Source organism: Salmo salar, chromosome 11 (genome assembly GCF_965601325.2).
Source record: "Salmo salar chromosome 11, fSalSal1, whole genome shotgun sequence".
Lineage (NCBI taxonomy): Eukaryota > Metazoa > Chordata > Actinopteri > Salmoniformes > Salmonidae > Salmo > Salmo salar.
In genome coordinates this window covers 102,272,207-102,287,737 of record NC_138301.1, presented here as the reverse complement: position 1 = coordinate 102,287,737, position 15,531 = coordinate 102,272,207, and the positions used below count along the sequence as shown (strand labels likewise).

General features: G+C 44.9%; 1 protein-coding gene across 3 annotated transcripts in view; it reads left to right on the top strand.

Moving 5' to 3' along the window:
- LOC106563207 (guanine nucleotide-binding protein G(z) subunit alpha) overlaps positions 1–15,531 on the top strand; it is a 55,222-nt gene that overhangs the window by 36,313 nt on the left and 3,378 nt on the right. For 2 of the 3 annotated variants that reach the window (XM_014128552.3, XM_045690010.2), the window contains one exon: positions 4,835–6,275. In XM_014128552.3, coding sequence (XP_013984027.1) covers positions 5,553–6,275 — 723 coding nt within the window. In that variant the 5' untranslated portion in view covers positions 4,835–5,552. The remainder of the gene's footprint in view (positions 1–4,834; positions 6,276–15,531) is intronic. The other variant, XM_014128553.3, reaches the window with a different exon arrangement.

Genomic DNA, 15,531 nt, shown 5'->3' with positions numbered 1-15,531 from the left:
GTATGGACAGGGGTTGTAGCCACTGGCCGGCTGCCGGCTGTTGGTAAATTTCCAGGATCAGAGCCGTTAGGTCCACCTCCACTGGGGTAAAACTGTTTGATAGCCGGATCAGATTTTCCAGGATAGATGGAGGCCAGCCAGACTGCCTCCCTCCCGACTTCCGACGCCTGGGTAGTGACCAGTCTCTCCCCTGGGCAGCAGAGTTGAGCTTACCATCTGTCCGGTGGAGTGGAACAGATCAAAGCTGCCCAACTCATTGGCACCCTGGCTGTAGGAGGCACTAAAGTCCAAGATGCGATTTGCTTGGGATGCAGCTAGGTCAGTGAAGTTTGAAAGCAGGTTCTGCTTTTGTCGCAGCTGAGCTAACAACCAGATAATCTCTTTTCGTAGCTGCTTGATGGTGATGCATTTAGGGCAGACAAACCCTCATCCATCGATAAGTTTCACCCTTTCTCTCTCCTCTCGCATGGAAATCATCTCGCACCTATCGCATTTGGGCCTAGTCATGTATAAAAACACTGGTAGTCTAGCACTGCTAGCCTGCTAGCTAGTAGGATCCAAGCTCCGGTCAGGTTGGAGAGGTCCCAGCCACAGGGGCTAACCACGATGCTAGCTTGTAACTAAGGGTGTGTGGTACAATGAAAACGCTAATCCAAACGCTAACCCAAAACGATATGAAAAAATAAAAGCGCCATAGATTAGGCTTAAAACAGACAACAAATTCACATGCCAAACAAATTGAAAAACACCGTCAACACACCAATCGGACGTGATATATTCTGCCTCGAGTGTTGATCTGAACAAGTACACATGTTGATGCAATGTCATGCATGTATGGGTTTTACAGAATATGCACATACTGTACAAATGTACTATTTTAATTTGATCACTCTGTCATCCGGGATAATTTTCCTGCGCAGCAGGAAATGCAAATTGTAGTATATTAGAGGTTTAAAAAGTTTAATTTCATTTATCCTCACCAAAAATGTACTAACCCCTACAACAATGTATATTTATTATTATCACTTAATAATTCATGTTGTTGCAGGATTATTTTTCTGCTGTGAGAAACTGGTCAAATTAAGATATGCCTACGAGGATATAATATAGTCATGTGCATGCATTATGTCTGTTAACCAGGAATCTTAGATTACCCAATTGTTTGAGGATTAACATCACCTGCCAATCTAATATGATTGACCTGTATCAGAAGGCAAATTGGTGCTTTCCACTATCATGAGAGAAATAGCCCATTTTACGATAGTGACAGACCTTGACTACAGTACAGTACATGTGCTAATTTCTAATAATGATTAGATATTGTAATTATTTGCGACACAGTGAATTAGAAATACCGGGTGAGCTCAGGGAGAGGAATCCATTGTGCCGTGTGTAACGAGCGGTGAAGGAGAGGCGAGAGAGTGACAGAGTTGGTCTCACCCTGACTATCACATTACCTCAGTGCTCACCATTAAACATGAGTCTGGCCTGGCCTCTCTCCATGGCCCCTTCAGCGCTCCCTCTCCCTCCTCTTTCTTACTCTTAAAGGGACACACCCTCACTACAGCACACAACGCCATTATTTTCCACATCAAAACTACTGTCCTTGATTCAGTGAACTGGTGACGTGTGCTCTGGGTAATAGGGTTTGAAGTGCATCCAGTTATGCAGTTTCAAATACTACAGTTTCATATGGATTTGAAAGGGTAGGTTTATTGTACTTGACTGATATCATGTTTGTGAAGTGATACTAACACTTAACACATGCCTTGCGAGCAAAGGTGCACTTCTGTGTATCAGAAAGGAGTTCTGTAGTTCCGTAAGCAGAGGTGGCGCTGCAGTGTGCCTATTTTATACCTGACTAGCTGCATGTTTGGAATGGAAGGCCTGCCGACCGACCTCGTGCCTCATCCTTCCCCTGGTGTTTATGCTTTCACATTAGCATAATGCATACCTTGTCATGCCGTCAAGTCAGTGGCCTACATGTACAATTAACTGGTCAACTGAACAATGTCACCTTTTATTTGAGGGTATTTTCATACATACCTGTTTTACCATTTAGAAATGAATGCACTTTATGTAACTGAACAAATAAACCCAACCACCCTCCAAACACACCAAGACAGTCGTGAAGAGGGCACGACAAAGCCTATTCCCCCTTAGTTCACTGAAGAGATTTGGCATGGGTCCTTAGATCCTCAAAAATTTCTACAGCTGCACCATCGAGAGCATCCTGACTGGTTGCATCACTGCCTGGTATGGCAACTGCTCGGTCTCTGACCGCAAGGCACTACAGAGGGTAGTGCCTACGGCCCAGTACATCACTGGAGCTAAGCTTCCATGCAGGACCTCTATACCAGGCGGTGTCAGAGGAAGGCCCTAAAAATTGAGTGGTACCTGAGTGCCAAGTCTAGGTCCAAAAGGCTCCTTAATTAACAGCTTCTACCCACAAGCCATGAAACTCCTGAACAGCTAATCAAATGGCTACCCAGACTATTTGCATTGCCCCCCCACCCGTTCTTTTACGCTGCTGCTACTCTCTGTTTATTATCAATGCCAAGTCACTTTAACTCTACCTACATGTACATATTACCTCAATTACCTCGACTAACCTGTGCCCCCGCACATTGACTCTGTACCGGTACCCCCTGTATATAGCTACTGTTATTTTACTGCTGCTCTTTAATTATTTGTTAAGTTTTTACTTATCTATTTTTACTTAACCAACAATACAGTTTTAAGAAAAATAAGTGTTAAGGGCTTGTAAGTAAGCATTTCACCATAAGGTCTAATTGCTCCTGTATTCGGCGCATGTGAAATCAAATTTGATTTGATTTTTGATTTGATTTTCAACTGTATGACAGTCTGTACATTCAGAGGGACATGGGTAATATCATTCACAAGAGCCTGAATTAAATGTGGGGTATTGTTGCATAATCATGAAAAAATACACATTACACCACCTCCTCAGCAGTTATTTTACATTTTTAAGTTTTAGTAATTTAGCAGATGCTCTCATCCAGAGCGACGAGGGTTAAGTGCCTTGCTCATCTTTTTTAAATAGTTGGCTCTGAGATTTTGAACCAGCAATCTTTCGGTTACTGGCCCAACACTCTTATCCTGTAAGCTACCTGCCGCCCAGTGCCCAGTTATCTAAAGAGACATTACCTCAGTGGAGGCAGTACGGCAACTAGAACGAAATTAGCTCTTGCACCGTTTGTTGTAATAACTCTTTTTATGGCCTCTGAAAAATCTGTGATGTGCAACTTTCTAACTGGTTTGGCTGGCTCTGCCGTTTTGAGAGCTGGTGCAATCAGGTGCCTGAAGCAGAAGAACTATACTCTTCTCTCTGTTTGCGTTGTGTGATGCTTTGTTGTGTCTTTGTTCTGCTGTGTCAGACAGTCTTTCCAAGAGTGGACCTCACTGACTTACAGCTTTGGGAAATGTGGTCTCTCTCTCTCTCTCGCTCTGTGACAGGTCAGAGGAGTGTAGTCTGGCCAACAAAACTAGGCCACAGCGGGATTTCACATTTGTTACACAGCCAATACCATACGGCCTGTCCTGTCACAATGTGCATCTATTTATCACAGAGTCCCATGGGCGTTAGCTCACTCTCAACTTGTCCGAGCACTGAATGCAGCCCTTTCACTGTAATATATGTATAGTATTTCAACACATTACATGCAGTGTATTCACACTATCATTTCATAATGTAAGCAAATGTTAATAATCCATTAAAATTGTGCAAATGTTTTCAGCATTTTGTAGACAGTATTTTTGAAGGCAATCTGTTTGTTTTCTGTTGTAGGCTAGATATCCAAAGCTGAGAGAATTGACTGTTTTTATGAACCGTGCTCCTGTAGGATCACAAGCTGGAGGTTTAGGCACAGATCATGCTTCGCAGTGGAATTAAATACTGAGGGGCACCTGTCGACTTGAGGCAGTTATTTCCCACTGTGATAGTAAATAAACAGTACCCCTTATCAGTTTACCAAGGTAGAAAGGAGAGGCCAGGGGAGAAGGGAGGGGAGGGGAGAGGCCAAGGGAGAAGGTAGGAGAGAGGCCAGGGGAGAAGGGAGTGAGAGGCCAGGGGAGAAGGGAGTGAGAGGAGAGTGGATAGGGGGAGAGACATTAATCTTGCATCTGTTTCCGTTTCACACCCTGGAAACCTTTTGTGTTTGCTTTTATGTGTGTGAATGCGTGTGTGTGGATGCACGTGTGTGTATGCATGTATGTATGTGTATGCATGTGTGTGTTTGCTTGTGTGTGACTCTGAATGGGTCTATGGTAACACAGGGCTGCTGTGGCTCAGTTGGTAGAGCATGGGGTTTGCAACGCCAGGGTTGTGGGTTTGATTCACACGGTGGGCCAGTACAAAAAAAATGCATGAAATGTATGAAATGTATGCATTCACTACTGTAAGTCGCTCTGGATAAGAGCGTCTGCTAAATGACTTAAATGTAAAATGTAAATGAGATAGATGGGAGAAACTCCTGTTAGAAATAAACAGTAAAGAGGAAATGAGCACAGAGGGACAGTATGGCTACACAGCTGGAGGGCTGAGATACAGGTCAGGGCTTTGACCAAGAGAACGTGTGCTGTGTCCTCAAATGCCTTGTAGCAGACACACACTGGCAGCTTTGCGGGTACAATCTTTTGTGTTTCACTGTCTACATGTTTATGAGTGTGCATTTGAGTATTTATATTTTGTGTGTTTGTGTTGAGATGTTTATGAAGCAGCTCACCTCTTTGTTCCTCTCGGGCTCCTATGCTCTAATTCATCATGACTCTGTGCTCATTGCTCATGTCTCTCCTCTCCTTCTTTTGTTGGCAGGAACAGGGGCTTTCAGTTGCCTGAGACGAGGAAACAGAGCAGAATATAGCCCAGAGAGAAGGAGGCAGAGAACGCGGGAAGGACTGACGTGGATGACTGCAGTCACAAAGATAGGGAATGGCGACGTGAGAGCCATGAGGGAGGAGAGCGAGGGGGTTTTGCTACACATCATCCCTGAACACTGTCTCTACTAACACCTCCCTCCCCCTTCCTGCTCCGCAAGATTCCTAAGGTGGGTAACCCCTGATATGACCCCCAGCCCCCGTGGCATCAGGTAGTCCAGCCTCAGCTCCAGGCTCTGTGTGGGCCTCCCAACATGTCCTGGTAGAGCTCTACGGCAACTCTAGTTGCAAAGCCTGGGATAAACCCACAGAAGACCAACGGACAGACCCTAGACCACGAGGATAATTAAATATTCCTGAGTCATTCCTGCTCTGTGGTTCTCATTTCTCTCTGTGTGCTCTGAGTGGCAGGTTTGAAGGAAAGTGTCTCTCTCTCTCTCTTCCCATCAAGCCCCTGCAGCATTAAGGATTCAAACATAATCCTATCCCTGCTCTGACATACATTCCTTTTTTCTTTTGCCTAGTCTCTCATCTCTGCTCTTTTTGATATTTCGGATTATTTCGGTTTGATCCCAGACACGCCATTTTTGCCACCCGGCACGTTCTCTTCTGCGATCACCACGTTTTCCTCAGTGTTCACCGCGTGGCAGACGACCATGGGTTGCCGGCAGAGTTCAGAGGAGAAGGAGGCGGCCCGGCGCTCTCGGCGGATCGACCGTCACCTGCGCTCGGAGAGCCAGCGGCAGCGGCGCGAGATCAAGCTCCTTCTGCTGGGCACCAGCAACTCTGGCAAGAGCACCATCGTCAAGCAGATGAAGATCATCCACAGCGGAGGCTTCAATCTGGATGCCTGCAAGGAGTACAAGCCCCTCATCCTCTACAACGCCATTGACTCGCTCACACGCATCATCCGCGCCCTCGCCACGCTCAAGATCGACTTCCACAACCCTGACCGCGCCTACGACGCCGTGCAGCTCTTCGCCCTGACTGGGCCGGCCGAGAGCAAAGGGGAGATCACAGCGGAGCTGCATGGGGTAATGAAGCGCCTGTGGGATGACTCAGGGGTGCAGGAGTGCTTCTGCCGCTCCAACGAGTACCACCTGGAGGATAACACTGCTTACTACCTGAACGACCTGGACCGCATCTCCTCCAACGAGTTCATCCCCACCGTGGAGGACATCCTGCGCTCCCGCGACATGACCACGGGCATCGTGGAAAACAAGTTCACCTTCAAGGAGCTCACCTTCAAGATGGTGGACGTGGGGGGGCAGCGCTCAGAGAGGAAGAAGTGGATCCACTGCTTCGAGGGCGTGACCGCCATCATTTTCTGTGTGGAGCTAAGCGGCTATGACCTCAAGCTCTATGAAGACAACCAGACGGTAAGGGAAGCCATGGGGCAACACACGCAACATTAGCCATTACACAACCAGTCAGTTCCTGTCCACACTCTGTCATCACACCCTTGGGGTGTGCTGTTATCTATGACACTGTGGTGTTCTCCTCTTCACACTTCTCAGGGTGGATTACATTTAAGGTCAATTCTTACCACACTACTTATTTTTGCAGAATTGAATATACTGTACATCATAATATGATTCAAAATGGCAGAGGCCCAAGTTGACCTCTAGCATGTGTCCTCAGAATGTTGGAGGTAAATGATCAAGTAACAACCCCTATCTAACAATTCAAAGAGGAACATGTATCTGATATTCTGTGTAGATATGATATCTATACCCAGTGAAAGCATAAAAAGGAAGACTTTATTCATAGATAGAGTGCTAACTGTTGCGAGAAGCATTGAGAGCAGATAACACATGCAACAGCACATGAGTCTGATGTTATTTCTGCTGCTTCATTACTACTTCTATACAACCTTCTGCATTCCCCTGAATGCTACTTCTCATAAAACAATATAGAATGCTTCTGTCATGGTCTACAGGAAGTCTAGATTCTCCTTATCCACAATATATTTCCCAGAAAACATGTTAGTTACAGAGAGGTTTGGATCTTACTGTTAGAGAAAGGGAGGGAAAGTTGCTGCTGTAACATAAAGCAACGTGCATCGTGTTCTTGTTTGTAACCTTTAGCTATACTCTACCTTCCTGTGGCAACTGTGGCCTGATAATTCACGTGTAACATAAATAAGACAAGATGTACTAGGTCCTGGCTGAGTTAGTACATGAAATCAATTAGTTTTAGCGAGTTATAAATACATTCTTCAGAGGAAAATGCAGTTAGGTGTTAATTGAGTTCACAGTGTAAGGTGTGAGGGTGTACCTGTGAGAATTAGCAGCTTGCGAGGGCACTGTTCAGCAGTGGGATGTCGCAGGTGCAGGAACAATTGACTTCCTGGATGAAACGGGGGGGAAATGAAGAGAAAGAAGGAGAGGAAGTCAGGAATGGAGAAGGAAAAAAGGGATTGTTAAGAATTCAGAGCCCCGACTGCTCCCCTCCCCTGTCTTTGAGAACTCAGCCAGTGGACATTATTTATGAACTCTGGGTGTGGTTGGCAGCCACAGCTGATTTGGGACCTTATCAGTAAAGTGTCTGTTGGAACAGTTTACACAGCTTTCCCCTTTATTGCAACAGGATTATTCAACCCAATGTGTTTTGAAGGTTTGAGAGATGAGCATGAATAATATGAATACTATTTGAATTGTTAATTAGATACTATGGAATGTTGATAGGCCTACACAGTGGTTAGTATTCCAATCAACATCATATGACGTGTTGTGTTCAGAGAAACATGTTGTTCTGGTACAAACCAAGTTCTGGTGTATTTCAAGCCTTCAAGCACGTCATATGATGTACGATGCTCCAGCTCCAGCAGTAGTGGTGTCTGACTCTGACACGTTTTTCTGTTAATATACTACATGGCCAGAAGTAGGTGAACACCCCTTCAAATGAGTGAATTTGGAAATTTCAGCCACACCTGTTGCTGACAGGTGTATAAAATCGAGCACACAGCAAAGCAATCTCCATAGACAAACATTGGCAGTAGAATGGCCTTACTGAAGAGCTCAGTGACTTTCAACATGGCACCATCATAGGATGCTACTTTTCCAACAAGTCAGTTCATCAAATTTCTGCCCTGCTAGAGCTGCCCAGTCAACTGTAAGTGCTGTTGTTGGGAAGTGGAAACGGAGCAACAATGGCTCAGCTGCGAAGTGGTAGGCCACACAAACTCACAGAACGGGACTGTCGAGTGCTGAAGCGCATAGAGCGTAAAAATCGGCTGTCCTCGGTTGCAACACTCACTACCAAGTTCCAAACTGCCTCTGGAAGCAACGTCAGCACAAGAACTGTTCTTTGGGAGCTTAATGAAATGGATTTCCATGGCCGACAGCCACACACAAGCCTAAGATCACCATGTGCAATGCCAAGCGTTGGCTGGAGTGGTGTAAAGCTTGCGGCCATTGGACTCTGGAGCAGTGGAAACGTGTTCTTTGGAGTGATAAATCACGCTTCACCATCTGGCAGTCCGACGGACTAATCTGGGTTTGGTGGATGCCAGGAGAACGCTACCTGCCCGAATCCATAGTGCCAACTGTAAAGTTTGGTGGAGGAGGAATTATGGCTATTATTGTAGACAATTCTGTGCTTCCATCTTTGTGGCAACAGTTTGGGGAAGGCCCTTTCCTGTTTCAGCATGACAATGCCCCCATGCACAAAGTGAGGTCCATACAGAAATAGTTTGTCGAGATCGGTGTGGAAGAACTTGAATGGCCTGCACAGAGCCCTGACCTCAACCCCATCTAGCACCTTTGGGATGAATTGGAACGCTGACTGTGAGCCAGGCCTAATCTCCCAACATCAGTGTCCCATCTCACTAATGCTTTTGTGGCTGATTGGAAGCAAGTCCCCGCAGCAATATTCCAACATCTAGTGGAAAGCTTTCCCAGAAGAGTGGAGGTTGTTATAGCAGCAAAGGGGGTACCAACTCCATATTAATGGGCATGATTTTTTAATGAGATGTTCGATGAGCAGGTGTCCACATACTTTTGGTCATGTATTGTATCTTGAAACCATAACTTCAAACCCTCACACACAATGGACACAGAATCCCCAGGTAACATTATGTCCCAATGTGTCTCATAAACCTTTGGAGCCAGATTAGAATGTGTCTGAAGAGGCAGGGATTGGCAGGGAGGCAAGCAGGGAGACATGGAGGGATTCTGAGACAGTTAGGAGGTCAGGGAGGAAGAGAGTCAGGGAGGGAGTCAGGGGGAGAGAGACAGCATTAGGGCTGGCCCAGATTCTCAGTGGCTACCTCCCTGAGATCCCCCATACCTCCTCTGAGGGAGTTGACGCCGCTCATTCTCAAATAGCAATCTCTCTCTCCCCCCTCTCACGAAGGACAGAATGACTCGGTCTTAAACAAGAATATATTTTGAGGTATTTATTTTTTTGTGTGTGTATCGGTGCAGAAATCCTTATTTGATTCACTATGAGACAAGAAGGAACCCCTGGCATTATCTCTTGGCAGTTTACTGATGCCACCGTTTTTTTTGTCAGTGTATGTGTATGTTTGATGGTCTACGTTCAACCTTATTTTTGGGACCGTTAATAATCAAAATGGACTGTGGTGGATGGGTTGACATACGTGGGGGAATGGGACAGCTAAGGATAGAGGAGTCTTTAGGTTAGAGATAGGGAGAGAGCAGGAAACAAATGATCAAGATAAAGCTTCCTAGAGAGCCATAGCAGAACTGGGAGAAGAGTGACTGAGGTTTCTCTACAATTACATGAGTAATGGAGTGGGTATGGCACTATAGTATAACATTTTAGTCATTTAGCAGACACTCTTATCCAGAGCGACTTACAATAGTGAAGGCATACATTTCATACATTTTTTTCTCCGTACTGGTCCCCCGTGGGAATCAAACCCACAACCCTGGCGTTGTAAACACCATGCAAACACCATGCTCTACCAACTGAGCCACACAGGACCACTCAACTAACCTACTCAACTCACTAACCACAGTCATCATTCAGCCATGCCCTTTAACAAAATGGACCCAGTTGCAATGGTTACCTTAAACTGCCAACATCCTTTGCACAATCGGCTGATGTTGAATGTCCAATTAAATTATATATTTTTTTGCCAAGGCACCTGATTGGATTAGATAGCCCATGTGATGTCTCTCAGCCATTGACAGACAAGAACAAATGATGAACAAACTGATGTAACAATAACATAGCTAATTGTTTAGCTTTGGAATATTGGTTTCTGTGAGCTGTAATGACTTATAGTGCTTGCCTAGCGCTTGATCTAGGGGAGAGGTGAGAAAGGGAGAGAAGATAAGAGAGAGTGGGTAGGGTGTGTGTCTGCCTGTAGATTTGATCTGCAGCGAAAGGACAGGACAGGTCCAGAGGTAATTTCAAGGAAGAGTTTGGATACAGGAGGCTGGGGAACACATGATGACCTTTGACTATGATATGCTAACATGTAATAGAGGGCTGAATGACAGCAAAGAGGACATGAATGGGCAGGATCATGAGTACTGTAACCATAGAATTAGGAATTAGATCTCGACTCTCTCTTATTCCATCACATGTAGTGTAGTGCTGAATCACTGGTAGGGCATGCTACACAGGGATTTTAGACCCACCAACCCATATTCCCTGATGCATTTACCCTGTCCCATCTCTGTCTTCATAATGAATTGGTTGCCATGGCTTCAGTTGCCTAGCAACAGACCAGTCAAACGCTCCTAATCCTGGGCTGTTGACAGTGAGCTGTGACTAGGGGAGGGGGAGGAGGACTGTACAACACACAGCAGCACTGGAGAGAATAGATATGAGGTGTGTGTGCACGTGCGTGTGTGTGTTCTGCCTGCATGGGTGCGTGTACTGTAAGTAAATGAATGTTTGTATGCGGTAGGGAGCACTCAACAACTGGGTTGCATACTGTGTGTATGTGAGGTGAGAACGAAGTACAAGGGCTTGTTGGTTGGAGTGGTGTACAGTGGACATACATTTCAAAGAGCTGTTACAGTGATCTGTGATTGCACTCTAAGCCCCATAGACATAGTAGAGATGTTAAATTAAAGTGTCCAGTGACTCCAGAGAGGATCCAGAATAGGACCACACTTATCAACAGGTTTAAAATCTCCTAAGGAGCGTAGGCATACTTTCTCACGCTTCAATTTAACAAGTTAATATGAAAGTCCTAATTAAACGAGTTAAGGTAATACAATTTTATATTAATGATTAGGGAATTATGTCTAATTGGAAACTGGGTTTCACAGCAGATAGGATGACATAGAGCAGGGGTATTCAACTCTTACCCTACGAGATCTGGAGCCTGCTGGTTTTTAGTTCTACCTGATATTGCACCCACCTTGTGTCTTAGGTCTAAATCAGTCCCTGAATAGAGGGGAACAATGAAGTGGAATAGGCTTCAAGGTCCAGAGTTGAGTTTGAGAGACATACAGTGGCTTGCGAAAGTATTCACCCCCTTGGCATTTTTCCTATTTTGTTGCCTTACAACCAGGAATTAAAATAGATTTTTGGGGGATTTGTATCATTTGATTTACACAACATGCCTACCACATTGAAGATGCAAAATATTGTTTTATTGTGAAACAACAAGAAATAACACAAAAAAACAGAAAACTTGAGCATGCATAACTATTCACCCCCCAAAGTCAATACTTTGTAGAGTCACCTTTTGCAGCAACGACAGCAGCAAGTCTCTTGGGGTATGTCTCTATAAGCTTGGCACATCTAGCCACTGGGATTTTTGCCCATTCTTCAAGGCAAAACTGCTCCAGCTCCTTCAAGTTGGATGGGTTCCGCTGGTGTACAGCAATCTTAAGTCATACCACAGATTCTCAATTGGATTGAGGTCTGGGCTTTGACTAGGCCATTCTAAGACATTTAAATGTTTCCCCTTAAACCACTCGAGTGTTGCTTTAGCAGTATGCTTAGGGTCATTGTCCTGCTGGAAGGTGATCCTCCGTCCTAGTCTCAAATCTCTGGAAGACTGAAACAGGTTTCCCTCAAGAATTTCCCTGTATTTAGCGCCATCCATCATTCCTTCAATTCTGACCAGTCTCCCAGTCCCCACCATCATGCTTCACTGTGGGGATGGTGTTCTCGAGGTGATGAGAGGTGTTGGGTTTGCGCCAGACATAGCATTTTCCTTGATGGCCAAACAGCTCAATTTTTGTCTCATCTGACCAGAGTACCTTCTTCCATATGTTTGGGGAGTCTCCCACATGCCTTTTGGCGAACACCAAACGTGTTTGCTTATTTTTTTCTTAAAGCAAATGCTTTTTTTTCTGGCCACTCTTCCATAAAGCCCAGCTCTGTGGAGTGTACGGCTTAAAGTGGTCCTATGGACAGATACTGCAATCTCCGCTGTGGAGCTTTGCAGCTCCTTCAGGGTTATCTTTGGTCTCTTTGTTGCCTCTCTGATTAATGCCCTCCATGCATGGTCCATGAGTTTTGGTGGGCGGTCCTCTCTTGGCAGGTTTGTTGTGGTGCCATATTCTTTCCATTTTTTTAATAATGGATTTAATGGTGCTCCGTGGGATGTTCAATTTTTTTAACCCAACCCTGATCTGTACTTCTCCACAACTTTGTCCCTGACCTGTTTGGAGGGCTCTTTGGTCTTCATGGTGCCGCATGCTTGGTGGTGCCCCTTGCTTAGTGGTGTTGCAGACTCTGGGGACTTTCAGAACAGGTGTATATATACTGAGATCATGTGACACTTGCAGTAGATTGCACACAGGTGGACTTTATTTAATTAATTATGTGACTTCTGAAGGTAATTGGTTGCACCAGATCTTATTTTGGTGCTTCATAGCAAGAGGGTGAATACATATGCACGTACCACTTTTCCGTTTTTTTATTTTATTTTATAATTTTTTAACAAGTAATTTTTTTCATTTCACTTCACCAATTTGGACTATTTTGTGTATGTCCATTACATGAAATACAAATACAAATACATTGATATTATAGGTTGTAATGCAACAAAGTAGGAAAAACTCCAAGGGGGATGAATACCTTTGCAAGGCATTCCACTCTTGGCTTAGCTCTTGAAACACTCACCGACTATGCAAGAAAATGTAGTCAATATTTAAACATAATTTAAGATCTCAAACTCAGTTAGTCCTTGCCTCTCATAATCCACATAGAGCATTTCTACAAAGCCACCTTCATGTTTTCTCCCAACCATGCATGTATACCAGGAGTGTCAAACTCATTCCATGGATGGCCTAGTGGCTCTGGGTTGTAGTTTTTTCATTTCAATTAAGACCTAGACAACTAGTTGAGGGGAGTATCTTACTAATCAGTGACCTTAATTAATCAATCAAGTACAAGGGAGGAGTGAAAACCCGCAGACACTCGCCCCTGCGTGGAATGAGTTCGACTTGTGATGTTAAGCAACACACAGCAAAGTGCACTGTGTTGTAACCCAACACCTTTGCCTGTAAATAATAGGGGTGTCTAGCAAGCAGTAGTAGTCATGTGAGTTAGACTTTAGAGTCCTTGATGAATGTATACATTATAAATCATAATTATTATGGTATGGAGAATGCATGGGGGACATCAATGGCAGTAAAACATTGAAACATAAAAATTACTTGTGGAACCTTCTTGAATTCAAATCATCCTGGAATTAAATGTTGTTTATAGGCTGCACATTTAGTTGAATGTTGCAGAACCCAGAGATTTTGATTGGATGTTGCAAAGAGCAGCAGCACAGTGTACAGCCAGCGAGAGGAGAGAGGACTGAGACAAGAGAGAGAGTGTATGTGTATAGAGAGCCCTTTTCTTTGAGGCTCTGCCAATTATATGGTAGTGCCATATGAAGCGAACCTTAATGAATTGAATTATGGAGGGGTGGCTCTTCACTCACTCCAGGATATATATTTACTGGAAACAAAGCATTAACACAGGGTTGAACCTCCTCATTAATACTTAAGCGTAGGCTTGTGTGTCTAGAGTGCTAAGGGAGAAGGGGCACTGCCAGGAGGCCATGGAGAGGGAGGGTGATGGTGTGTGTAGTGTCTATGGGAGGGGGAGCTTCATGCTGTGTGCTGCTACCCTGGTACCCACTCCCCTTTCCCTCCTTGCCCCTCTCCCTCAGAGAAGCTGTAACTCTTACTATGATGGAGTCGGCAGGTATGGAGTATAGAGGATCCCAAAGCACAGTGAGTGGGCTGCTGCCTTCCTCTCCACGCAGCAGGGCTCTGGCGTAGAACCTCTGAGAACACGTGGAGGGCATGAGCCACTGGCTCTGACCTTATTTAGTGTACACTGCTTAGGGCCCTGAGCTCAGTCCCTATTATCAAATCAAATTGTATTTGTCACATGCGCCGAATACAACAGGTGTGGACCTTACCGTGAAATGCTTACTTACAAGCCCTTAACCAACAGTTTTAAGAAAATAGAGATAAGAAAATATTTACTATAAACTAAAGTAAAAAATGTAATAAAAAAATAACACAATAAAATAACAATAATGAGGCTATATACAGGGGGTACCGAGTCAATGTACGGGGGTACAGGTTAGTTGAGGTAATTTGTACAGGTAGGGGTAAAGTGACTATGCATAGATAATAAACAGCGAGTGGGGGGGGGGGGGGGGGGGGGTTCAATGCAAATAGTCCAGGTGGCCATTTGATTAATTGTTCAGCAGTCTTATGGCTTGGGGGTAGAAGCTATTAAGGAGCCTTTTGGACCTAGACTTGGCGCTCCAGTACCGCTTGCCGTGCGGTAGCAGAGAGAACAATCTATGACGGGTGACTGGAGTCTTTGACCAATTTTTGGCCCTTCCTCTGACACCGCCTGGTATAGAGGTCCTGGATGGCAGGAAGCTTGGCCCCAGTGATGTACTGAGCCGTACGCACTACCCTCTGTTGCGCCTTTCGGTCGGATGCCGAGCAGTTGCCATACCAGGCGGTGATGCAACCGGCCAGGATGCTCTCGATGGTGCAGCTGTATAACCTTTTGAGGATCTGGGGACCCATGCCAAATCTTTTCAGTCTTCTGAGGGGGAAAAGGTGTTGTTGTGCCCTCTTCACAACTTTCTTGGTGTGTTTGGACCAGATAGTTTGTTGGTGATGTGGACACCAAGGATGCCTACTTATACCAGAGAAAAGAGCCTGCGTCTCACGCCACTGCACTGGTTCCTGTTTGGAGAATCTCTAAGCTCCACCAAGAGCTGCTTTAGATCCATAACAAGTCCGTATATTCAGATGATTGGTTCATAGAATTTATAGTATAAAGGCATCTGAGTTTATTTGCCTAGTCCCTTAACATTGCACACATCTCTCTCTCTCTTTCTCTTTCTCTCTTTCATGATCTTGTGATTTGCTCAGAGCACCATGATATTTTGTGTAACCTTTGAAACAGCAGCCCAGTCTTCGAAATGAGCTCCTCCTTCAGTCACAAGCTACTGGATACACACCACATGCCTGCAGCCTCATACATATTTCTCTCTCACACCACACACACACACACACACACACACACACACACACACACACACACACACACACACACACACACACACACACACACACACACACACACACACACACACACACACACACACACACACACACACACACACACAGGCACATTCTTGCAGTACGTCTACTGTTAATCATTTTAAAA